At 33.9% G+C, this 27,086-nt stretch overlaps 3 protein-coding genes across 4 annotated transcripts; 2 read left to right on the forward strand and 1 right to left on the reverse strand.

Moving 5' to 3' along the window:
* Positions 1-2,996: 2,996 nt before the first annotated feature.
* Positions 2,997-5,955, reverse strand: LOC101213441 (uncharacterized TPR repeat-containing protein At1g05150). Its single transcript, XM_004142485.3, is given in 2 exon segments — positions 2,997-4,337; positions 4,340-5,955. Coding segments are annotated over 2 exon segments (2,397 nt in total). The 5' UTR covers positions 5,672-5,955; the 3' UTR covers positions 2,997-3,272.
* Positions 5,956-7,788: 1,833 nt separating this feature from the next.
* On the forward strand, positions 7,789-13,006 carry LOC101213197 (protein DECREASED SIZE EXCLUSION LIMIT 1). Of its 2 annotated transcripts, XM_031881438.1 has the most exons (14): positions 7,789-8,077; positions 8,176-8,238; positions 8,329-8,400; positions 8,571-8,627; positions 8,874-9,076; positions 9,358-9,404; positions 9,495-9,588; positions 10,386-10,452; positions 10,794-10,876; positions 10,953-11,044; positions 11,442-11,548; positions 12,022-12,085; positions 12,526-12,662; positions 12,741-13,006. In XM_031881438.1, the coding sequence occupies exons 1-13, from the start codon at positions 7,974-7,976 to the stop codon at positions 12,622-12,624; spliced, it is 1,152 nt and encodes a 383-aa protein (XP_031737298.1). In that variant the 5' UTR covers positions 7,789-7,973; the 3' UTR covers positions 12,625-12,662; positions 12,741-13,006. The 2 variants fall into 2 exon arrangements, with proteins under 2 accessions (XP_031737298.1, XP_004142532.1); XM_004142484.3 differs by having other exon boundaries at positions 12,526-13,006.
* Positions 13,007-21,762: 8,756 nt separating this feature from the next.
* On the forward strand, positions 21,763-26,225 carry LOC101203810. The gene is made up of 2 exons (XM_004142527.3): positions 21,763-22,117; positions 23,587-26,225. Exon 2 carries the CDS (start codon positions 23,695-23,697, stop codon positions 26,005-26,007), a length of 2,313 nt encoding a protein of 770 aa, XP_004142575.1. The 5' UTR covers positions 21,763-22,117; positions 23,587-23,694; the 3' UTR covers positions 26,008-26,225.
* Positions 26,226-27,086: the final 861 nt, after the last annotated feature.

Consider the following 27,086-nt stretch of genomic DNA (forward strand, 5'->3'; position numbering starts at 1 on the left):
AAGCTAGTCAAGGGAAACTATGTGTTGTGAGTGAACTTTCAAAAGTGTTTTTATTTTTAAAAGGTTTCTTTGAATTTTAAAATGTTTGCAAATTTTTATTTAAAATGAAAGCACATGTTTTGATTTAAAGTAAAGTCTCTGTGTTTAAATAAATATTAATTTTTTTTTAAACCTTAGTCTTGTTCTTGCTATTGAGCTAACTGTTATGTGCACATAAAGAGTAAGGGCAGCCATGTAGAAAAGATATGCATGATGGAATGAGACGGGATAATGAATAAAAGATGTGTATTGCGATTCTGCCTGAGCAATAAGAAAGAAATCAAGATATTCCTAGATGCTATTCATTGTAGTCTAAACATGAGGATGGCGAGTCTTAGCGTAGAAAATGGTTTCAGATTTTTTGGCGAAAGGACATTAAGACTAATGAGTATTTCTGCAATTTGATGAAATTGTGAAATAAGGCGATAAGTTTGTTTTAATGAAATGATTATATATGTGAAGAGTCTTTTCAAAAGCTTTTTTAAAACCACACTAAATCTTTTGACTTACGTTTTAAAATTTTCCTTTTCAGATGATCATATATTAAGGCCAGGTTGAGGAAAGGATGAGAAGGTTACTAAGCAAGGAGGCTTTGCAAGGCGTTTAGTTCAAGTTTTTTTAGATTTGTAGTATTTAAAGATTGTTGTAAAATTCATGGTTTAAGTTAATAAAAGTTTAGGTTTTATCTTCCGCTATGTTATGTTCATTTATCGCAAATTAGGCAAAAAGAACATAAGTTTGAGATAGGCGTTTAAGTCAAGTATTAAGAACCTAAGTTGAGTGTTTTGGCATTTCATCTTAGAGGTATCAGAATTTCTCTAAGTCATACCACGTACCGCATGGCAAGCTTCATGTTGCGTGCATGGCGGGGTGTGACAATTATTATCAAGAAGAAGGTATAGATTATCAAGAGACTTTTGTACTGGTTGCTAGATTAGAATCTATTAGAATGTTGTTTGCTTTTGATTTTTATAAAAAATTTATTTTATATCAAATGGATATAAAAAGTTCTTATATTGTGGAAGAAGTTTACATAGAACAACCTTCGAACTTTAAAAGTTTTGATTTACCTAATCATGTTTATAAGTTGAAAAGGCTCTTCATGTCTTAAAACAAGCTCCAAAAGCTTGGTATGATAGACTTAGCAATTACTTGAGAATGACTTTAAGATGGAAAAAATTGATAATACTCTCTTTATTAAGGTTAAAAACAATGACATGCTCATAGTGCAAATTTATGTGGACGATACTATATTTGGGTTCTACTAATTCATCTTTGTGTGAAGAATTTTTCAAGTGTATGCATAATGAGTTTGAGATTAGTATGATAGGAGAACTTAGTTTCTTCCTTGGTCTCCAAATCAAACAACTCAAGGACGACATCTTCATAAGTCAAGAAAAATACATAAGGGATTTGTTCAAGAGATTCAAATTCACTAAATAAAATTGCAAAAACTCCTATGAACACTACCACTAAGATTGACAAAGATGAAAAAGGTAAATGTGTGGATATAAAGACTTATCAAGGTATGATCGGATCTTTACTTTATTTGACCACTAGTAGACCTGATATTATCTTTAGTATATGTCTTTGTGCTAGATTTCAATTTTGTCCTAAAGAATCACATTTGCATGACGTTAAAAGGATACTTAGGTGTTTTCTTGGAACTATTGATGTTGCATTATGGTATTGTAGAAATGTTGAGTTTAATTTGGTAGGATATTTTGATGCGAATTTTTTTGGTAGTTTACTTGGCTATAAAAGTAATAGTGGGACTTGCCAATTTCTTGGTAGTTCCTTAGTATCTTGGTTTAGTAAAAAGAAAATTTCAAAGAGAGTTTTCTTTTGTGAGTGTTTAGAGCTTCAACATTTTGTGACAGTTGAATCTAACCCGTTGAAAGGATCGGGTTTGCTCTTGAACCCGAAGAAGGAGTAAGTAGCGGTTCGACTCTACTTCGTGTAAAGAGTGTAAAGAAGATTTTTAATCAAAATCCCAAGAGTGCCTGAAAAAATGGATGTCGATCGAGTTTGACTAAACCACTATAAAATTGTGTCTTCTTAACTATTTTCTAAAAAGTCTAATTATTTTTTAATTTAATTTTAGGCATATTATTGCTTGAGATTGATTATATAATCTATTACATACTTTTTATCAATCTTGTCATTTAACATAAATTAGCTAAAACTTTTTATTTAATTTAAAAATTATCTAATTAGTTGTATTTGAATAAATTTACTAAAAAGTTTAATTAAACCTTATTCACCCCGCATAAGATTGCCATACAGATCCAATTATTATGCACTTTTTAAAGTTTAGGAACTATATACAAAATACTAATTTAGAGTTTTTATGAGCAAGCTTCCTAACCTAACTTGAAGTTCCCACTACACCTGGTAGTCAATAAGACTTTTTTGTTAATATTAAATTACACGTTTCAACTGAACAAGGTTTGGGTCATATCTTTTCTATATCACCACACCCCTAAACTTCATCCTATTTTTTAGGTCCTAATGTATATGACGAATTATTGGACCATATAATATGGTCTAAGGAGGAAGAAGAAGGGAGAGAGGAGTAATATGAATGATATCATCACAGGCATTGTGATATAAAGAGAGCTACTGCTGAAATCAAAAGAAGAAAACAGTTGATTTTGGGAAAGTTGATTCCTTGAAATGCTCAATCAGAAACATAGATTGAGTGAATGTTGAAGGTTGCTGCAATAGGTAGCTATTTGTGGCACTACTATGATGTTCCTTCTCTCAATTATTTGTCATCATATTCATTATCAATCATCAGATTCGTCCCTTTGACTTCCAATCTTCACTACACCAGATGAAAAGACTGTGACCAAAATAAAAAGTAAAAAAACACTGGCCCTACACAAGGACTTTGGCTGGCATTAAAGTTTCCATGTTAAATTTGAGTGATTTAGTTGGTAAAAGAGAATAACCAGTTTTTGGAGGAGGGTAAAATTGAGAGAGTTCCTCCTCAACAAAATCCATGTATATAACAGTGTAATCTACAATCACCACTTTCCATCACAGAATAAGCAGAGATTTGAAGGATGAAATTTCTACTGCTGCAATAAACAAACAAATATACCAGAGGCTTTTTCACAGAACCGAATTATTATACAAAGGGCAAAACGCCCCACTGCACACATTCGAGGCTATATTAATTGACACTGAACACCTAATGCCATGACATAGGATTAAGAGAGTAATCTAAACTAAGAGTCATCACGAGACTGCATTGAAAAACAGAAGCATTTGTCTTTAACTGCTTCACCCTCACTCCCATACTCTTTAAATCTGTACTCTTCTTGCTTGCATGAAGGAGGCACCTTCCCCTCACTATAGCATTGATTGCATAAGCTAAAATGTGATTTGATCTCCTTGAATCGAGAACCGATGATAGGATAACGACAAACAGAGCATACGTGATTTCCATGCCGATTTCTGTCCCCAGCTTCTAGCTTCAACAGGGTGGACATGATACCAAAACCCCAATCTGAGTCATTAAACATGACAAGAAACTCTGTGAAAGACACAATTGAATTGTCTGTCTGGCCATGGACTTCCAGAATTTCGCTGGATCGTTGAGTAGGAACATATATGGACCTTAACAATTTTATATACCTGACTGCATCAAATTTTCTGATCTGTGTACCACCATCGTTCACAGGTCGCCATACGAGGGCGTCGTATGCCACCCGCTTCCTTTTTTCAGTGGGTCCAGTGCAAATGGGAGCAAGAACGGCAAAAAACAGGCCTAAGTCCACCCTTCCTGATCCTGACTCATCCAAGACAGAGAGTATCCTCTCGTTGATGACCTTGACGGCTCCTTGGAAGGTTTCTGGCTTCAAGAAATTCAACAATCTACGAAGAATTTCTTCCAAGCTAGGCTTGCGTATGGACTTCTCAGGCACACCGCTACCTGAATAAGACACTGGCACATCATGTTCACTGATTTCCTTCTTAATAAGTTCCACATCACAACGATTCAATCTAGTAATCTTCTGAAAAGCCCTGATTTCAAGAGCATTTGAAAGTTCCGGTCTCAAAACAGTCTTCTCTCCAAGAGTCTTAAACTTTGAGGCCTCCACAACTATAAAAGACCCTTCTCCATTTGCACTGCCATTGGTTTTCAACTTCTTTTTCTGCAGGTGCTTCAAATGCGATATTGCATCATGTAACTCGACCCTGTTTGTCATTTTCAAGGCTTCCTTTAAGGCCTTCTTAGCATCCTCAGTTTCACCAGCACCCAACAAGGACACAGCTTTGTTGAGCTGCGCGCCCGCCAATGGTTAGGCCACACAGCTAAAACCCTAGTATACATTTCTGAAGCTCTCTGGAACCTACCTAAATCCATGTAAAGTCCACCCAAATTATACAAAGCATCTACATGACCAGGTTTCAAGTCAATTGCCTTCTGAAACACCTCAATTGCTCTCTCATCTTCCCTCATTGCATGCAAAGCCGATGCCAAATCACAGTGAGCATCAGCATAATCCGGTTTCATGAATATGGCTTCTTCCAATGCCTTCACGGCAGCCCTATATTCTCCTACCCCAAATAAAGCACTCCCCAAAAGTTTCAGGGCTCTAAAATGTGTAGGACAAAGAATTGCAGCTTCTCTATAGTATTCACAAGCACTTAAAACCATACCTTCACCTTCAAGTGCAATACCAAGATTGACATAAATTTGTGGAAGCAAATATCCCCACTGATTCCCACCAGCCTCTGCCGCTTCCAGTGCCAACAGAAATTCTTCCTTAGCCTCCTTATACTTTCCAAGTACATACAAACAATTACCAGCTCTAAAATGTGGCCTCACATCCGTAGGTTGCAATTCACAAGCTCTCTTGAAACTCACCAAAGCCTCCTTAAAGAGCTGGTGCTCGTACAAAACCCTACCAATTGCCATATGGCCATCAAAAGCCTCCTCTCTTGATCGCGCTCGATCTGCTCGGGTTCTCAACACCCCTAATTCCTTCAAAAACGAAGCATAATCATGGCCAGACTCTTCCCAGAAAACCCTCTTCTCGGAAAGCTCGGAAGAGGGCCCTAATTCTCTGGACCAACCTGCATCAGAGTAGGCATCGAAATTATCCCCTTTCAATTTCCCATCCTTAGCTTGCTTAGCCTTCAACCTCTTAATAATTATCTCCAAATCATCGACAATCTTCCAGGTATCGTCAAACACAATGCCATTATTAGGCGACAACGCCCATGCTGCAGTCCTCTGCTTCTTCTGTGACTCCAAAGCACGCTCATCGGTAATTGAAGAAGACGAAGCTTCTGAAGTGACCAAAACAGCTTTATTATCATCCTGATTGAGTTCCAATTGAAGAGCGTCGAAGTCACGATCCACATCTCCAGCGCCATCATCATAAGTCCTCAACAACCCTTCAAAAGTTAAACCCTTATCAGCTTGAATAAAATCCCCATACGTCCTAAACACCTCGTCGAGAATAGCATTGATCTGTTCATCGCTGAACTTGACCCTAGGGTTAACAGCAACAACAAGGGCAGCCATTTCGTCCCGATTAAGACCCCCGTCATGGTTAGAGTCGAATTTATGAAAGATTCTTTTGACCTTCTCCGATCTGCTCCCTCTGGTCGACATTGTTAAGAAAAAAAAAGGGGGAAGCAGATGAAGAAAAAAAAAGGAAAAAGAAAAAAGAAAATGAAAAAGAAAATGAAAATGAAAACTGAGGGGATGGAATTAGGAAGAGAGATAAGGCAATGGATGGATTTAGGGTTTTAAATTTAGATAAGAAGATGAAATGAAAGGATGAATTCTCCTTTTTCTTGGTTTCATTGGATCTGGAAAAGAAAAACGAAGAGAAAGAAGCAACTTCCGGCTATCGCCTTCTTCCCTCTCCTTTATCTCTGTTTTTCTCGTTTCCGACTCATATTTCTTTTATATATTTAATTATGAGAATAGATATGAAGTTTCAAATCTTAATTTAAAATTATAACTAATTAATCTCCCTATACTTTTAAAATGTAATCCATTTTAATTAAAACCAAATTCAACATTCCTCCATACCTAAGGGCTATGTAGGAAGGCAATTGGTAGATCCTCATAGATGATTGAAAGAAAAACAGGAATATTTTTCAAGAAAATTGAAGATTTGGTTGTTAAAATATTTAACATAAAACTCATAATAATATTATATGTAATGTTTTATTTAAATATTAATTGAAGTTTTTTTGAAAAAAATGTTTTTATAGTGGTATGTGGTTGGCAATTAAAGTGATGGGGAGTGGTGTGAATTGGAAATGCCATGTTGTGCCAGCTGCCTTTTGATACATTAGTTAATATAAAGAATACAAACACTCTTTCTTTTGGGCTTCCATTTTGGTTGTTGTTATAATTATTATGTAGTTAATTAAGCTAAAAAAAAGACCATTATTATGTAACAGTAAGTAACACATCATATCTTTTACTTCATTCTTTCTTTTTTCATGCACTAACTTACGCTCAACTTTCTTCCTTTTCTTCTCTTTTTCAATTCCCTTTCTGTCATCACCTAACCTCTAATTTCAATGCTTAAACAACAGATCACTTTATTAATTATTTCCCTAAACTTAATCAATTTTCTTTTCTTTTTCTTCCGTTAAAATCTCTAGGGTCGTTTGTTTGTTTGTTCATATTCTTTTACAATGTCCTTCATTTTTTCTTCTTCTTATCTTTTCATCAATTTCTAACTTATTTTTTCTCCAAAATAATAATTAAAAGAAAACAAAACAACTATACATTTTGGGAACTGCTTTTCTAATGCAGTTTTTTTTTACTAATCAACAATCTTTTAATTCTTTTAAATATATATACTAAACACAATTAGATTGAAAAAATATAAGTGTAACCAACATGAGTTTAGCTCAACTGACACCTGTATGTTCATATAGACAAGAGGTTCTAAATTTGAATTTTGTATTCTATTTGTATTCTATAGCCTGTTATATACAATTTATTCTCTTTTGAGGTTTATCATTACATATGAAAAAAAAGTTTATGATTATTTTATATGCTTAAAACAATGTACATTAGACATGCAAATGTTGAGGAATATAACATAAATACGTTAGACATACAAATATGGAAATATTAAAAGCATTATTATTATTAATATAGTTTCTTTTATTAATTGCCTCAAAACATCATTCCTATTTACATGTAATCTTACATTTTAATTCTTAAATTTTGAACAAAAATGGTACATACAAATTCATTTTTTTTGAATAAGGTGTCACAACCACCGTACTCTTGAGTGAAATTAAATACCAACATTATCACCACCACTATAGTTGAATTAAATTGTAACAATTTTAGAACTGTGTAATCAATTCTATACATATTTTATTTTATTTTATTTGGAGTGAATTTAACTCAATTATGATTATAGTGAATGTGATTTGATTTGATGTTAGTACTAAAAAAATGTCAGATAGTTGATTAGATTCAAAATAATTAAAATGTATAACAATGTTTTAAAAAATTTATAAATATAGTCAAATATGTTAAAATATATCAATAATAAGAGTTGATCACCATAGCGATATTCTAATAGAATTTGCTATATTTATTGAGAACTTTTAAAAAATGTGGCCTGTCATCCGTTAGAGAGAAAAAGTAAATGTAATGGGCTGGGCTTCAGTTATTCTCAAGGAAATGTCGTTTATTGGGCCTAAGCCCAATTACAGAAAATGCGGCCCGCAACAGAAACCTCCCAATGGAGTGGTTTCGTCTTCGAGTGGAGGCTGAGAATGCCACCGATTCTCGTCCGACCGTGTCGTCTCTGGTCATCGTCCGTTGGCCGTAAAGAAACAGAAACTCTATTCCGTGGAATCTTTAGTCGGCACGATAATTTTCCGGTGAAAAGAAGAATTAGTAAAGAGAAAAACGCTACGTTGAAGCGAGAATGAGTAAGAGGCCCCCGCCGGACCCCGTGGCCGTACTCCGAGGACATCGGGCTTCCGTCATGGACGTTTCATTTCATCCATCTGAACCTCTTCTTTTTTCGGGGTATCCATTAGTTCTGATTCCTCGTGATTTCCTTTTTGATTCTTTTGCTTCCGTTATTCTGCTGGATAGTAAAGCGTTGTGATTGCGGTTCATATTAGCTCTGCAGACGGTGAGTTGCGTATCTGGGACACGGCCCAGAATCGAACGGTTTCGTCAGCATGGTATGGCATTGACTTCTGTTTTGCTCCTCGAAAATTTTCCTTTCTCTTGTGCATTTGTGATTCATTTATAATTGGGATAACTGATATCAGGGTGCATAGTGCAGCACACGGAATTATTAGTGTTGCTTGCAGTCGTTCTATTGGGACAAATAGAGTCGTCAGGTGCTCTTCTACATGTACTTATGTCCGTATACTATTCATGTCTTCTGAATCCACTATGGAACTTTTAGTTCATCACTTGAATGGTTTGTGAGTTGTGTTATGTGTATACTCTTGATCTTTTGATACAGTGAAAATTGTGTATGCTTATAGTTTAATTCCTCTGTGTGTAGCCAGGGTAGGGATGGAACTGTTAAGTGCTGGGATATTGATGATAGGACTCTGTCCAGGTATTTGGTGCTTTATGAGGCTTTATTCATTGGCACTATTTTTTAAGAACGTTATTGCAGAAGTTATGGTTTATGAATCATGACTTTATTGATCATACAAGAAATTATTATCTGAACTGGTTGTTCATTTTGAGCATTTGGACTTTATGTGACGCCCATCTTTGTAATTTTCTCATCATGGATAATTTTTTGTGTCTTTTCTTTTTGGTAATTCACATACCTTGTTGGAAATTTTATGCATAACAGAGTTCCTACTGTCTCAATCAAGACAAATGCCTATCACTTTTGCAAACTCTCCTTGGTGAAGCAGCCTTCTGATTTTTCAAGCCACAATGATGGTCCTAATTGTATTAATGATCGAGACGAGAAGCCTGTTGAGGCAACAATTTTGGGCTGCAGTGGAGATAAGGCTCAAGGAATTTCTACTGAGCATTCCTACAGATCAGAAGGTTCATTCAAATTGATGGTTCATGTAATTTTTCTTTTCCAAATGTTTTGTTGAGTATAGATCAAAGCGTAATGACATGTACGCCAACCTCATTGACATGCATTCCTTTCCTTGAGGTGGGAGATTCAAATTTCCATACTCCATTTGTTTTAGAAAAAAATGATGGTGCAACTTTGTGTTCTAACCTTATTTTGATGAAACCTTTAGACTTCAGATAATTTATGCAAATCAATGCTTATTTGAAAATGGTCTTTTTCCTGATTTCTGCTGATATTATACCAGTTGATGGGCTGAAGTATGTGGCTGTCTCAGGGGAGCAATCTTCAGAGGTTTTATGAAGATTATTTTTTGTCTCTATTAACACATGTACCGCTCATTATCTAAGCCTTGATTTCATTCTCTCTGCTGGTTGATGAAAGGTTGAAATTTGGGATCTGAATGCTGGGGAGAGGTTGCTACGACTTCCTCCAAACAGTGAAGGGGATTGCCCAAACATCTCTACCAAGGATAGAGGTTGGGTTTCATTTTGTTTGCTTCAACCATCATTAAGCATTTATTACATTGGTCTGTTTTAATAGCATTCAAAAATATCTTTAACAAAATGGTAATTAAAACAATGTTGGTAATAATACCTATATTGGAAGTTTTTACAAGTATAGTTACCATTCATTCCATAACCTAACTAAATAAAGGAATTGATTCCCTTATGAGTCCAACTATTTGATCCATTACTATTAGTGTTTTAGAAATTTTTTTGCTACCATAGTACATACTACTTGCATTCCTAATTTGTAATTTCAATAAATGATATATGAATTTATTTTGTGGACCCATATTATTCATAAAAACAAACATCGTGGCAAGGTAGTACGAAGAATTCTCTGTGCTATGATAGACTATAGTACTGAATGTTTTTCCATTAGTGAACCAGATGAGGATGTCTTTCTATTAATTCTCTGATTCTAATGTTTTCCCATTAGCGAACCAGATAAGCATATATTTCTATTAATTCTCTGATTCTATTTCATAACCTTGTAGTTATAGTTGTGTATGGAGCTATCATATGATAATCTCATTTTCTCATCCTAGGTACAGGATAAACTTGAGTTTTTGCTTTCTTTTTTCTTAATATATAATGCATACTTTTAATTTTTTAATATATATTGTATACGTTTAATTTTTTATCACTTAATTTTTGTTCTCATCTACTTTTATTTGATGCATCCCCAGCGAGGAAAAGATATATGATAAAATTTTCCTCTTTTCATTTTCATGTCGATTTTGAAATCTTAAGAATTCGTCCCTGGCAGGATTGTGCATGGCAGTTCAAGCCTTTTTACCATCTAAATCTCAAGGATTCTTGAATGTCTTGTCTGGGTACTTCTTTTTACTTTTCTTCTTCTTTGTCATCACCAAGATAGATTTTGTATTAAAAGAACACTCAAATAGAATAAAGATGCTTGTGTGGATCTTTCTCATGTCACATTGTTGATGACATCTTAACTTGATCTACACCATATAATCTACCTTCCAAAACTCTTGTGACCATAATGTAGGTTATGCTCACTTAGTTTTAAAGAATTTTATTTAATAGTCATATATTTGGATCAAGCCATCTTTGGTTCTCGCATTTCAGTTCATAGGTTTTATGAATTTCACTATCCATTTCTGTATAGAATGTAAATTTCACTCTTTCAGAGTCTTTTCAATATTTATAGATACGAGGATGGTTCCATGCTTTGGTGGGATCTAAGGAATCCGAGAGTTCCATTAGCATCAGTGAAGTGTCATGTAGAGCCAGGTTTTTATCCGAACATTATGGACTTTTGTATAGTCTTTCCTCAATGAGAGGCCAATTTTGAGTATCTTGTTTGCAGTTCTGAGTATTTGCGTTGATGGATCATGCCATGGTGCTATATCAGGAGCTGCTGATGAAAAAGTCGTGATGTTTAGTTTAGATCATTCCACGGTATTTCATATTTTTTTCGGAAAAGAAAAAGAACATCATTTTATGCAATTAACGTATGATATAATATTTCTGCAATATTGAAATATTCAGCTAGATTTTGATCTCGAATGAGTTGATGTTAAACCTTCCTGATTTGTTTAGTACTGCAAAATTAAAATATTCAGCTCAATAATTGTTTGGTGAAGGGGATGCTCATCATGACACTTCAAATCCGTTCCATGAATCAATGAGAATAACTGGAATTTGCATTCTTTCCGAGGAAAAAAATTATTTTGATAACAAAATGTGTTTTTGCATGTTTGTTTATGCTAAATGCCTTTCAACTTTTGGTATGAGTGGTTGCCACTTTGCACTTCTGTATGAGAGTTATTTATTTTAGTTGTGTTGAATTATGAAGGGGACGTGTCTGGTGAAGAGAGAAATTACTTTGGAACGGCCTGGCATAGCTAAGGTCTCTATTCGATCAGATGACAAGATTGTTGCTACTGCTGGTTGGGATCACAGGTTAGCAATGTTATAGTTGGGAACGAGCTGCCTGTGCTTTATATGTTTCTGTTGTGCCTGACTATGTTTCCCCGTCAACCAAAATAACCAAATTATCCGTGTATTCTATTGTTTGAATACAATGTCAAAGAAAGAAGGTGAATGAAGTAGTGAGAGCTAATTGCAAGACACGGGTATCCATGTATTCTACTGTTTGATTTATAGTGGAATACTTCTATAGTCTGATTGTTATGTCTAGTTGTCCCAATCAAAACAGTTTCAAAAGATATTTATGAGATTACTGTTGAATTTTTAAATAGAGCTGCTTTTTCTGTTTGAATTGGGACGAAACGTGTGCAAGATTAAATATGACTCTACAAGAATGGTGTTATATCATCTCTGCTACTTGATACTGTCTGAAATATGCAAATCATGTTTTGAGAGAAGATCCTTCAATTATACTGTTTAATTTTCTTTCTTTCTCCTTGTGGCAGAGTGCGGATTTATAATTATCGGAAAGGGAATCCTCTTGCTATATTGAAATACCATCAGGCCTTGGTATATTTTCTTTATATGGCAATGCCACCAAAAGTTTTCAGAATTACCACCATTTTGTTTGAAAGATGATAGAACACGGCTATCTTTTCAAACTATATGCATTCGTTGACTTCATCTCTAATTACTCGTTGATCTTGATTCTAATGAGAAAATAATTTTAACATGCCTTGAAACTGAACACTAGTTCAAACAACTCTTCATCTTCTTAACAGTGTCGAAACTTTCTTTTTCTAAATGAATCGTATTTATATTTTTCATGCAAGTATGGCAAAGGACTTTTTTTTTTTCTTTTCTTTTTTTGTTGATGAATTTGATGTGGCTATGACTACAAACTGGTTTTTAAATCATCTTGTATTACTGATTCTGCTTCCTGTTTCCTAATGTTTAGTATCTCAAAAATCAACAGTTTTTCATATGATAATTGCTTTTTATACTTGCAGTGTAATGCTGTGTCATACTCAGAAGACTGTAAGTTAATGGCATCTGCATCAGAAGATAGAACTGTAGCACTTTGGGAGCTCTATCCTCCTCGAACTTAAATTCAAATGACTGCTGTTGCTTTTAACTTGGGAGAAGGGTACAACTTTTGACTCACCGTGCCCTGATGTGCATTATGTTTTTATTTATTAGAATAAAGTTTGTTATTTATTTTCAGTGGTGATAAGAGGTAAAACTTGAAAGCACCCACCCTTCTCTGTGGTGTCATCCTTCTACTTGTATACCCGTTCCATCGCACAAGAATGAATTGAGTTTATTATTGAAACTCTCTCAGCGTTCTATAGTTGGAACTTTGATCAGACTTCAAAGGAGAATGAAGTATTATCGGTTGGTACGTTAAAATTGTTTGTTTATTTTTCTTCGACAATTCTTTAGTGGTGGATACTCTTGTTCTATGGCATCTGGTTAATTTTGGTTCGGTCACTTAAAGCTTCTTGGTCTGGACACTGGTGTATCAAATTCATCGTAGGCATGATAAGATGACAACAAATAACCAAGCTTTTGGAGCACATCCGTAGGTAGTTTACAAAGTTGGTTCTATGATCGACAGACACAAGCAATGACTTGCATGACCATTGTATCTGATTTTACAATGTTCTTAATAAAGAAATGAGGTGTTGTCTAGAACATTTCGAGCTTCTCCCCCACAAACATGTATATCATTAATGTTGATGATTGATACTTGGGGGGAGATAATTGATATCCGGTCACGTATGTGCACACATGCATGGAGTACAATTGCTTGGAAATCTCGTGCTCTCATGCAATAACTGCAGTGACACCCCAATTCCTCTATTGAATAAGGTACCAAGCGTAGATCAACGCTAGACTATTCGAATACCTTTGATAGGGGAGGATGCACAACAAATACACAGATGTACTAGATGTAGTACATGGAAACATAACAAAGAAACCTATCGGTAAACTTTAACAACACCAAGATAAACTAACTTGAACGTTTATATATGTTGCACTATCATTTAACATTACAACATGATCATACTTGTTTGTTACGACATGATCATGCAATTATTTTTTTTAGTGTCGTTAACATTTTCAACTCTAATGCATGTCTCCTACACGTCGTGCAATGTTACGCACAATCGTTTAGTCTTTTGGATTATAATACTAAGTGATTGGATTTGCTACATGATTTATCAACATATATAATTTCATACTTTGCTTATTCATCACATGATTGATAGTTTAATTCTAAGGGATTTTTAAAAAATATAACAAAGTGTCAATATTTACACTATATAGAGCAATTTTGAAAACGGAAAAAACTCACAGATCCACAATAAAAAATATCAAAAATGTCATCATGATTAATTGGCACCTAGCGTGCTAATATGTTTGGTAAACGATTGTTTAGATATAAGAGTCAAAATCTGAACGGTTTTTTTTCTCAAGATTCTGTGGATGCGATTATTTAGATTTGGCGTATGTGATCATTTAGATTTGATCTTTTAAATTTGGGTAGACAAATCTAAATGATTTTTTTCAACTCAAATTTAAATGATTTTGTTTAGATAAATTACATGATCATTTAGATTTGATTATTTTTTATACACGATCGTGTAGATTTGGCTATCCATTATGCAAATTATTTTTGTCACGATCTTTTATATTTGACATACATCTTAAACAACCAAATAACAGTTTGAAAAAAAATATTGAAAAAAAATAGATCTTATATATTTAGTCCACAATCTTGAACCAAATAATAATTTAGAAAAAGGTTGTAGAAAAAGAAAGAAAAAGACGATGAAAGAGAAAAGAAAAATTGTAAGATGGGAAGGAATGGTAAACCTGGAATATTTTTAAAAAATAACCGACTTCATGAGCTTTTTTATTTTCTTAAATATACATTGTGGACATATAGAAAATAAACATATAAATACATAGTTTAAAATAATAAAAAGGAAAAAGATAAAGATACATGTTTTCAAAACTTATTAGAAATACTTATTTCATAAATTCAAATTTGCTCTATATTTTCGGAATCTAAACATATAACAATATTTCAAATTTGTCTTATATTAATTTAATATCTTAAATAGAGATTATGGACATGTAAAAAATAGGAGTCTTTTAAAAAATATAACAAAACAGCAAAATATTTACACCGTATAGAACAATTTTGAAAACAAAAAAAGTTCAAAGGCCCACAATGAAAAATTAAAAAAATGTCCCAATTAATTGACATCCAGCATGCATAATATATTTGGGAGACGATCGTCTAGAATTTGGATAACAATCGTTTATGTTTGACTATTTTTTCCTATACAATCGTTTAGATTTAATCGTTTGGATTTGACTTCCTAAATCTAAATGATCAAATTTAAATCTAAATGATTTTTTCATAATTTTTGTTATACGATCGTTTGCATAGATCGTTTAAATTTGGGTTTTCAAATCTCAATGACTTTCTTTCAAGATTTTTTGGTACTCGTTTATATTTGAAAAATGATCATTTAGATTTTGTAAACGATCATTTAAATTTGGTATACGATCGTTTATATTTGGAACAGATCGTTTAGATTTGGCTACCCAAATATAAATGATTTTTATAAGATTCTTTGTACACAATCGTTTAGATTTGGCTCGTAAACGATCGTTTAGATTTGGCTATTCAATATCTCAACTATTTTTTTCACGATATTTTATATTTGAAACAACCAAATAACAATTTGAAGATTTTTTTTTAAAAAAATAGATCTTTTATATTTGGTACACGATTTTGAACCAAATAACAGTTTGAAAAAAGAATTGCAGAATAAGAGAAAAAAACGATGGAAAGAAAAATAAGAAGAGAAAAAGACGATGCAAAGGAATGGCAAACTTGAAATATTTTTTAAAAAATGTTGAGTTTCATGGATGTTTTCATTTTGTTACCAGGACCGTAAATATTTTGCCAGTTTGTTATATTTATGAAAATTAACCTAGAAAATAAACGTATAAAGATATAATTGAAAATAAAAAAGAAAAAAGAAAAACATAAAAAAATAGATTTTCAAAACTTATTAGAAATACATTATTTTGGAATCTAATTTAAAAATATTTATTATGGATGGATTAGTTATATAATTCTAAAATCTTATTAATTTATTAAATATTGAGTTTGAGTTATGGTATAATAAAATAACTAATTGATAATATGAATTTGAGATATTCCATTACTTTAGGGGAAATTTTGTTGCAATGTCGTCCAACAAATAAATCCAAGTTTAGTTAGAATTTAACAAAAGAATCACGTTTGTAAATACACTGTATTTCTCAAATCCAATAACCTTTCTTGTCTGTAGTGGAGAGCATTAAGCCTGGATTACAAAGATTAGCTCACAAAATTGTCTGTAGTGGAGATGTGCACCAAAGACATGCATTGGGAACTTCTCTATATTTTGCAGGAAACAAAATTTCGGACGTTTGAAGAGTTTTCGACTCGTTTCCATGATATGGAGCTGAGTATCGACAACAAAGGAGCAAAATATTTCTTGGTTAAAAAGTTTAGGAGTGACAATAATAAAATTGATGGCACTAAAAATATCGCAAATAGTGTCATAAAAGAGTCTATGGTTGTTCATGCAACTCCTTTGAAATCTTTCTCTAAAAGAAAAGAAACAAAAATTGAAAGAAAACATGATGGCGATGAAAAATGACACCCAACTCCTAGGCAAGACAAGAAAAAATTTATCAATTTCCGAATTCTGATGTTGCAGACATGCTATAGCAACTACTAGAGGAACAACTTATTCAACTGCAGAATGCAAACGAGCGGAACAGGCAAGAAAAGTAAATGATCCTAAATACTGTAAGTCCCATCAGGTCATTAGTCACTCTCTTGAAAAGTGTTTCGTGTTGAAGGAGTTAATTATAAAGTTGGCTCGTGAAAAGAAGATCGAGCTGGATATTGATGAAGTAGCTCAAACGAATCATGTTACGGTCGAGATGACTTCAAGTGTTCCACAATCAACATAGTTTTATGATCAAAGGAAAAACTTAATTCATTTTAGGAATTTTGAGCCTATAGTTGTCCAATTCCAACAATGGATCGTGACGAAAAACTCCCAAAACAAAGAAGAGCCAGTTGAAGATGATGGTAAATGATGGATAGTTGTGACTCGTCGAAAAGGGGAGACAGACAAATTTCATTCAAAAGGAGTCGAACCTCCATTAAAAGCATGGAAAAGGAAGCAACCCTCTTAAAAAGAAGGAAAAAAATAAACAAAAAGACGTGGAAGCCTAAGCCTATCAAAGAAAAATTAACACTAACTTCTTCTGGCCTCGACGATCGATAACTTTAACAAAAATTCTACCAAGACGTTTCCTTGATGATCATCCAAAGGAAATATTAGAAGTCAATGCATGTCATGCTGTTAGTATAGCAGAAGTCGACAACAATTACGCATCTTATGAAGAAATCGACAATTCAAATGAAATCAAGCAAATGACTTTTGTCTTTGATCGTATCAAGTCTTCAACTCCTTTTGATCGTCTAAAGACGACAAAGGATCAACATGAAAGAGAGATGAAAACTTTGAAGACAAAAAAAATTGTGTCCATATGATATAACCATTATAAGTTAGTCCTTCATAGGTTGTTCATAACCTCGCGTGTGTCAAAGTACTGTTTTGCCTTCGAGATTACATCTTGCTCTTTATATCCTATTTATCCAGTATTAAACAATTGGTTTAAGGTCTAACCTTTAAACCAAATCTCACTCAAGCCAATGAGAGGGTGAGGCTCCTTGCTCAAGACTTGGATTTAGTCATTAAGGGAACAACTTATCTACTAACTCTAAAGCATGGTAGAAGTGAATTTCATCTTGCACCCTATGTTCCTAGCTATCCACCTGGTCTTACTCTTAAAATGTGAGGCTTATTGAGTCAGCGTTGTTAAGCTGCCCTTACATATGCAGATTTAAGGAATAATTCCATGTGAACAAAAGTTCATAGTTAGCTCAGGATTAAGATAAAGTTATAATGAATATTTATAAACGAAATAGTCAGTTTTATTAAAGTCAACGATATTATAACCTAAAAGCGACTATTTAATGGTTCTAGTATTATGTAAACTCTTTACATAGGATGCCTCCACTTCCATGTCTCTACATGAATAATTCACGATCATATCGTTTGTACTAACTACAAAGCGGACCACATCCATCGTGTCTCCAGAATAGGGTGCCCAATCGTGTTCGTATACTATAGACTATTTAGGCTATATACTCGAACTTGATTCACGTTTATGTCTCTACATAAAGTTCAAGTTTACTCAATAATAGCCTGAGGTCTTTAGTTTATTGGTTTTAAGATTATATATCAATAACGAGTTTTAGAACATAAAATTCAATAATTTATTAGTCATAATTTAAAAAACTAAAAATTAAACTTGTACTAGATTGAATTTAGTTTAAAATAATGATTGAATAAATAACAAAGCAAAACCATTTACACGTGAAGATGTTTTAATTTTCAAAAATTAAAAGAAAATATTCAAATAGCTACAAAACTAAGTCTGAAATTTAGAAAATATTTGTAAGTAAACATGAAAAAATCAAAAATCGAATTTACTTTTTTAAGCAGTACTACAGTTCATGATTGGATAGAATAGTGGTATCAGATATCAGAGTCATGCCTCTAACTTTACCAACCATGCTAGTATGATCCTTAGGTTTCGAACAAAGATGTAGTAGAGCTTCGAAAGCCTTAAAAGGAGGACATGTGATGAGACTCTATCAAATGGGCAGGGTGCTTGGAGAAGAGGAGATAACTCAGATAGGGTAGGTAAACTCTATTAGATGAGCAGGGTGCTCTAAGAAGAGGAGTTGACTCAGATAGAACTTGACGGATGGATGACTATTTGAGGGGAGGATTGTGGTAATTTGTTCGAGGGGATGATTGTAATGTAGGGACTTGTTCGAGAGGAGGATTGTAAATCTGACCAAAGTCTTACATCGGTTAGATGAGGAGATGATCTTGGATATATAAGTGAGGACAACTATTTCAAAAAGGCATGTAGTGTATATCCAAAGTGGATAATATCATACTATTGCATAGATATTCAAGGGTTTGTTGTTTTAAAGAATTCAGACATAAAATAAACTCTACTTTGAAATAAACTAAATTATTACAAGTTAAAGTTATTTTTATGGTTTAAGAAAGAAAAATTGACAAGTAGACACCTTGTTTAACATAAAATTTTATTTTAAGAATAGACATATTTCAAATTGGCTAATAAGTAGCCATACATAAATGAACCAAAATTCACGTGGACACAATCACATTTGTGTGGATGAGTTGGGTTTGGGCTAATCATATCATATTCCTACTTCCTTCAAAGTTCCATTTTTTTTTCTTTCAACTATCTACAATCTTTAGAAATAATAATAAAGTATATGATAACGTTTAAAAAAAATTATAAATATACCAAAGTCTATAGATGATAAACTCTTATAGTTTATATGTGATACACCAATATCTATCATGGATAGACTCTTGATAGATTTCGTTGTTTTAGGGCTTTCTACACTAATAACACCCATCAATGTTACCTACACTATAACTAACATAAGCGGTAAGATTGGATCGTTTGCACAAAAGATTGAGGACAATAATTAGTAACTCGTGCGTTCAGGCATGTCTCATTGGGATTTATGTGATGCGTTTACGTGGGGAAAAACGTGTATGTAAAGTGCATAAATGTAAAAACGGGAAATGAAAAGAACTAATTCAAATTATAAAGACCAACCCTAGGAATTTGGAATCCACCCATTTACTTGGTTATTCATAGACTTCTCAACACATGCAATGTCTGCCAATTTTAACTTTTATCTCATCAACCTGAACTGTCTCAAGTTTCATGCCTTGATGTTATGGTTAATTATTTAGCCAATTTAGATCCTCAACTAATTGGGTATGAAAGCATCCGTATTAGTCAAAAAAACCACATTATTAAGCAAGGTATCTAATTTAAGTTGATTAAATTATAACATGATGATCCTAGTTACTAATCAACTGGTTCTTGAAATTAACTAAGCATGCATTATGTTCGTGAAAGAGGTATTTTAAATAACCTAGGATTCACAACAAGCATGTTTTAACTCGTGTCCTTGAGATTGATATGTATATAAAGAAGACGTTTTAACCCATTCCTATATAAGCTTCGATAGTGTTTATCTGATGGTATAGAATATCTTGGCGTTGAGGAATATCATCGCTAGGTAAGACTTGGCTTGTCTCACTAGCATCAGATCTTGGCACATTTGTGCTTTGGCTAAGTGAGCCATCAACATGCGGTAAAGGAATAAATATGGGTTAGGGTGACATTATCAATGGCAAAGACTTCTCAATGTTTGAAGCCTTTGTTGTGCCAACTTCTTGAAGGGGTGGACTGATTAAGTTTGGAAGGGCCGGTAGAAGTATTTGAAGGTGGAATGTTCAGGGAGAAGGATGCTTTCAGGTCAATTTCTTTAAAATATTTCAATCCTCCAAAATCGTGTCAAGAGGAAAGTAAGTCTCATCCTCATTGTTTTCATGTTGGAGGAAGGAAGGATCCTTTTCTATTACGAGGAGTGTAACTAATTATTTTGAATCTAATTTCTAAATTTGCAATTATCCCAAAGTTAAAATATTTACGAACTGTGTAATAAAATAAAAAAACTCATTATGTTTAAATTAATCCAATTTGTCCTTCATTTTTCTTCTCTTTCTCTTCTGCGACTTTGTTTTCTCTTCGTTGTCTTTCTTCTCTTCTCTGCCATTTTTCTTTCTTCTTCTGCCATTTTTTTTAAACTGTCAAGATCGAGTACCAAATATAAAAGATATATTTTTTATTTCAATTGTTGATTGTTCTCGTCTACCAAATATAAAGGATCTTGAAGAAAAAAAAAACGTCGTTTAGATTTGGCCAAATATAAACTATACCAAATAATCTTTAAAAAATTGTTTAGATTTTGGTAACCAAATATAAACCCAAATATAAAAGATCGTGTACAAAAAAAAAAAAAAGCCAATTCTAAACGATTATGTAGAGAGATCTCGAGAAAAAAAAATTTAATTTAACTACCTAAATCTAAACAATTGTACACATAAAAAAACAACCAAATCAAAATGATTATTTTTCGAATATATTACTCGATGAGTGTCAATTAGTCACGGGACATTTTTAGTATTTCTCATTGTGGGCCTCTGAGTTTTTTCCGTTTTTGAAATTGTTGTTAGTGTAAATATTTTAACATTTTGTTATATTTTTTAAAAGACTCATTTTTTAATCCCTTATTTATTTATTTATGAGACATTTTTAAAAATAGCAAAATAAATTAAAATATTTACAAGCTAAAGTAAATTTTTTAGATTTTATAATTGAAAGAAATTGATAAACTTCTATCACTAACTATCAATACAACTAATAAAAGGATATCGGTGTCTATCAAATGTTTGTTATTCACAGAATTTCATATTTTGCTATAACTTGTAAATATGTTTTTAGATGTGCTATTTTTGACCATTTCTCTATATTTATTTCTCTTTTTTAAAAAGAATATTCTTGAAACTTAATCTCTTATTTACTTGTTAGGTATCTTTTAAAATTTTATTTTTTAGACAAAAATCAATTAACAATTTTCAAATTAAACATTAAAACAAAACCATCCTAATCGATAACATGTTAAAAACTAACCATTAAGTGTAAAACATTTTAAATATGACGAAAATCTATGATTAATTTATTATATCACTGATAAACTTTTGTTAGTGAAATATTCTATCGTTGATTGACTTTGACAGTTATCTAAATTTTGCTATACATATTTGTAACTTTTTACATTGTTCTATTTTTACTAATACTTTGAATTTGATTATATTGTACAAATAAGTCAAAGTGAACATAATTCCAAAAAGTTCAAATTTTCATATCTCTTGTAATAAAAAAATTAATGAAAATAAAACTTATGCAATTAAATCACATAAAATTTTTAGAAAAATTGAAATCTATAGGCAAAAGTATGATCTAATCTTGGAAAAATGAAACCAAAAAGAAAAATGAAGAAGAAGAATAATAATAAAGTCAACCTCAAAAAAAAAGAAAGAAAAGAAAGAAAGAAAAGAGAAGAGAAGTGGGAAGAGAAGGTTATAACAGTAATTGCGACAAAGAGAAAGGGAAGAACCCTAATGTGTTTGACGTAAATACCCTCTTTTTTTGTTGAAGCCGCAGAGTCTGTATTTCCATTCTCATCCCTCAAATCTCATCTCCCTCTTCTGCCCTTTGTAATTCCCCAATCTCCCTTCACCCTTCTTCTTCTTCCTCATCCCTTCTTTGCCCTTCTCCGATTTTCTTCAACTGAATTACCCGCCAAAACCTTCAACAACCCATCTTTTCAAATTCCTCTTTTCTCTTCTCCGATCTTCTCAACCCTAATCCTTTCCCTCTCTGCCTTCTGGGTTTTCTTCATTCTCTTCTTTTCTCCAATACCCACTTCCTTCTTAAAGCTGTCTCATGGGATTTCAATTTCGCCCTTCCGGTTTCTTTCAGGTACACTCTTTATCTCTCCTCTCTCTCTCTCTCTCTCTCGCTCTGCTTCTTTCTCATTCTGGATTTTTTTCTTACTTTAACGGTTGCTTGAGCTAATGTGTTTGGAGCTTTGGCTAACTTGTTGTGTGGAGATTCAAGTGTATGGGTGTTGATATTTGTTTTCAGTTTAAATTCAGACTTCAGAAGAGACAGCTATGATTTTCTCAATTTTAATCTTATGTTTATTTCATTTTAGATAGCTGTTCTGTTAGTAACATCATGATTCCTGTGTGGAAAGTTACTCTCCCTCTCTCTCTCTCGCTCCCTCTTTCTCTTTCCTGTTTTATCCCATTAAGGATTTTAGCAGTTTAAGACTTTAACTGCTATTTTGATGGGTGTTTGAGCTCGTGGGAACTTCTTTCGAGCTAGTTGTAGCTGGTACTGTTGAGTTTTGTCTTGCAGAATAGTTCCAGTTAAATTGAGGGAAGAGAAAATTATGGAGCTCTAAATGTACTATGATCTTTATGTTCTTGTTTGATAGTTGTTTTCGCTTTTTTAGGAGTAGCTGGTATTGTTGAGATTTGTCTCACAGGATAGTTTCAGTTATGGAGCTCTAAATGTCTTTATTTTCTTATTTGATAATATTTTTTTTGTTGGTAGTCGCTGTGATTCATGTATGAAATTTTCTCTCTGTTTTTTCCTTTTTTTGGGTGATTCCCCCTCTTTTTCTTTCCTTCTGTCAAATTATGTGCCATGGAAGATATTTTCAGTTCATGTTTTTTAGCTGCTCCATTTTAATGGATGTTTTGCTTAGAACTAAGAGCATTTGGTAGTGCTGTGATTCATTTGAGAGGGTGGCTATAGATTTTTATTTAAGTCTGATTTGAGAGGTTAGGAAATTATGAAACTTCAGTTCACTGTTATGGGTGGAGGGGGGTGGTAAGATTTAGACAACTATTGTTTTCCTATTTGGGTTTATTTGTGAATATATACATTGGTCACAATGGGTCTTTAAATTTTCTCTTGGTTTATTTTCCTTTTGTTTTCAATACTTTAAGATCGCACATTCTCGATGTTTGATTCTCGTTAACTTTTTTTTTTAAAAAAAAATATTAACAAATATGTGGACTGGGAGGACTTGCATCCTAGGACTTTCTAGAGGTACAAGAGACATCGTAACTATTGGGTTATGCTCATATTGACAATGTTTGATTTCTAACATTAATTATTTGAATGGGGTGATATCTCCTTGAAGATATTTGATTTTAGTTAATCTTCCAATTTTTCCAAACATCTTTGTCCAATACAAATAACTCAGGGTATCAAAGTTTGGAGAAGTTGGTATCTTGTTTTGTATGTTATCACATGAGAGAATTTATTTTTTTGCTATGTTTTTTGAGGTATTAGTCTTGACACTTATAATATTGGGACAGGTTAATTAGTAGGTGGTGATATGTTTTCTTAAGTATTCTTGTTGTTACTCTTTACAGGTTTGGCATGATACAGTTTAGGTGTTTTCTGGCCATTAAACTTGTAGCTGCCTAATTGGGGTGTGGAACATCTCTTTTGTTCAAGTGATTTTCATTTTCTTTTCTTCAATGGCAAACCATGATCTGATATTGGGACAGAACCACAATTTAGCTCTTGGACAGAACCAACAGTTGATGTTAGGCCACAATCATAATATGGGTCTTGGCCAGGGTCACAGTTTGGACCTCGGACAAGCACATGAGCATCATCTAGGTTTGGGGTCAAACCATGACCATGAGTTGGGCTTGGGACATGCCCATGATCACACCGAGGGGTTGGTACATTCCCATGATCATGATGGTTTGGGACACGCCCATGATCACGAGTTGGGTTTAGGGCAAAGTCATGACCAAGGAGGGGACAATGATCACAATTATGCACATGAAAGCGATTTAGCTATGGATAGGAAGCCTGACCCAATTGGACATCAGTTGTCTCTCCCTATACAGGGTCACGAGTTAGCTTTGTCTGATAACAACCAGTTAGCTGTTTCAGAAAGTCAAGAACTTGACGATAATCTTGAATTAGCTGTGGATCAGAATGATGAACTTGCAATTCAAACAGTTGATGATTTGACAAGTCAGTCTCAAATGATGGTTTCAACCCCTTCTGTGCTTCAAGCTCGAACAGTCATGGCAGCTCCTACATATGAGTTGTCGGTGGGACAAGAATTCCCTGATGTTAAGAGTTGTAGGAGGGCACTTAGGGACACTGCTATTGCCTTGCACTTTGAAGTTCAAACCATCAAATCTGATAAAACTCGCTTTACGGCCAAATGTGCTGCAGAGGGATGCCCATGGCGCATTCATGCTGCAAAGCTCCCAGGTGTTCCAACCTTCACCATTAGAACAATTCATGACACTCATACATGTGGTGGCATTAATCATCTTGGCCACCAGCAAGCTTCTGTTCAGTGGGTTGCTAGCTCCATGGAGCAACGTTTGAGAGAGAATCCTAATTACAAGCCAAAGGAGATACTAGAGGAGATTCACCGTGTTCATGGAATTACCTTATCATACAAGCAAGCTTGGAGGGGCAAGGAGCGTATCATGGCTGCGATGCGTGGTTCGTTTGAAGAAGGATATCGCTTACTGCCACAGTATTGTGAACAGGTTAAAAGAACAAACCCAGGAAGCATTGCATCAGTTTATGGAAATGCAACCGATAATTGTTTTCAACGTCTCTTCATATCTTTCCAGGCATCAATTTACGGCTTTTTGAATGCATGCCGGCCTTTACTTGGGCTTGATAGGACATACTTGAAAAGCAAATATCTTGGTACCTTACTTCTTGCCACTGGTTTTGATGGTGATGGTGCTCTGTTTCCTCTGGCGTTTGGTGTTGTTGATGAGGAGAATGATGAGAATTGGATGTGGTTTCTGTCTGAGCTTCATAACCTTCTTGAGATAAATACCGAAAATATGCCTAGACTTACAATCTTATCTGACAGGCTGAAATGCATCGTGGATGGAGTGGAAGCGAATTTTCCGACTGCTTTCCATGGGTTTTGCATGAGGCATTTGAGCGAAAGCTTCCGTAAAGAGTTCAATAATCCAATGCTTGGCAAACTTCTTTGGGATGCTGCATATGCTCTAACGGTAATTGAATTTGAAGCAAAAGTACTTGAAATCGAAGAGATGTCACAAGATGCTGGGTACTGGATTCGACGAATTCCCCCTCGTCTATGGGCTACAGCTTACTTTGAGGGGACGAGGTTCGGCCATTTGACTGCAAACATCATTGAATCCTTAAACAGTTGGATTTCAGAAGCCTCTGGTCTTCCTATAATTCAAATGATGGAGTGCATTAGGAGACAGCTAATGACATGGTTCAATGAAAGGCGTGAAACTAGCATGCAGTGGACATCAATACTTGTGCCCACTGCTGAAAGGCGTGTTGCTGAGGCTCTCGAGCATGCCCGTACCTACCAAGTGCTTCGAGCCAATGAAGCTGAATTTGAAGTTATATCTCACGAAGGAACAAACATCGTGGACATTCGTAACCGATGCTGCCTTTGTCGGGGCTGGCAGCTGTATGGCCTGCCATGTGCTCATGCTGTGGCAGCTCTCCTATCCTGCAGGCAAAACGTTCATCGATTCACAGAGAGTTGTTTCACGGTTGCAACATATAGGAAGACATACTCACAGACTATTCATCCAATCCCTGACAAATCTTTATGGAAGGAATTATCTGAGAACGATCCAAATGCAAACAAAGCTCTGGAGGTCATTATAAACCCTCCCAAATCACTGAGGCCTCCAGGAAGACCAAGAAAAAGGAGAGTCCGAGCGGAAGACCGTGGGCGTGTGAAACGTGTTGTTCATTGTAGCCGGTGCAACCAAACAGGGCATTTTAGAACGACATGTGCAGCACCCATTTAGGTAGTGTCTTTCTTCTTTTATTTTTTCAGTTTCAGAATTGAACCTGGGGTTGGTCAATACCTGTACGTGGAAATGAATTATTTACTGCTTAATTAGTGGTGTTAAGGTTAGGTTACTTAGTAGTATATCATCAATTTTACTTGGAATCCAAGTCAGACTACTAATAGTATTATGTTCATATCCATATCAATAATTTAACTATTCAATATTTTAGGACACTTCCCTGCCTCCTTTTCTTTCTTCTATTTCTGGAAACATGAATAATTACTTCTGTCAAGTTTCTTTATGTGTCTTAAGTTCAATGGGGATAACACTTTGAAACCAGATGGACTAGAAATGAAAGAAAAGTCTAGGGTAATTATATTTGTTGTTTTGTGTTTAGTTTTTTGAAAATTAAGCTGGTAAACACTTCATCATCAAGTTTACAGTTCAAAGTCCATTCCAAATCTATTTTAACCCTTTTAAAAATTGTATTCAATGTAAATCTCTCTCTTTAAAATTGGGTTGACCTATGGTGATCAAATTCGACCTATATTTGGAGTTAGGCCTAAAAGGCCAATTTAATACAATGATATATATTTTTATATATAATTACTATTATTCGTTATCAATTAATAATTATTTAAAACTTAAATCATTTGATTCAACAACCAAGTTATTCTTTTCTGCAAAGTGGATAAAAAAAAAAAAAGAGAATTAAATATGTGTAATGTAGGTTGGATTGTTGGGTGAATGATAATTGGGAAGTGAAACCCATTACCGAATCATTCTATTTAAGTAAGTCTCCAAAGGTTATTTCTAATTTTAAAATAAAAATTGATAATTTATTCAAAGGGCTAATTTGAGTACAAACCAAAAAAGTCAGTCCATTTTTTTCCAAAGGGTTCCAAATTTTTTGGTACCACTCAAGGAATAGTACATTCTAATGTTTACTTTGGATGAACTGCAAAAATTTATTCAAATTGTCGAAATGGTAAAAACGAACAAAATGAAAAAAACTAGAAATTGTTACAAAATGGTCTTACCCCTAATCTAATAAAAAAATCTCACCTACTAAATACAATCATTGTGAAAACTTA

This window comes from Cucumis sativus, chromosome 1 (assembly GCF_000004075.3).
Source record: "Cucumis sativus cultivar 9930 chromosome 1, Cucumber_9930_V3, whole genome shotgun sequence".
Lineage (NCBI taxonomy): Eukaryota > Viridiplantae > Streptophyta > Magnoliopsida > Cucurbitales > Cucurbitaceae > Cucumis > Cucumis sativus.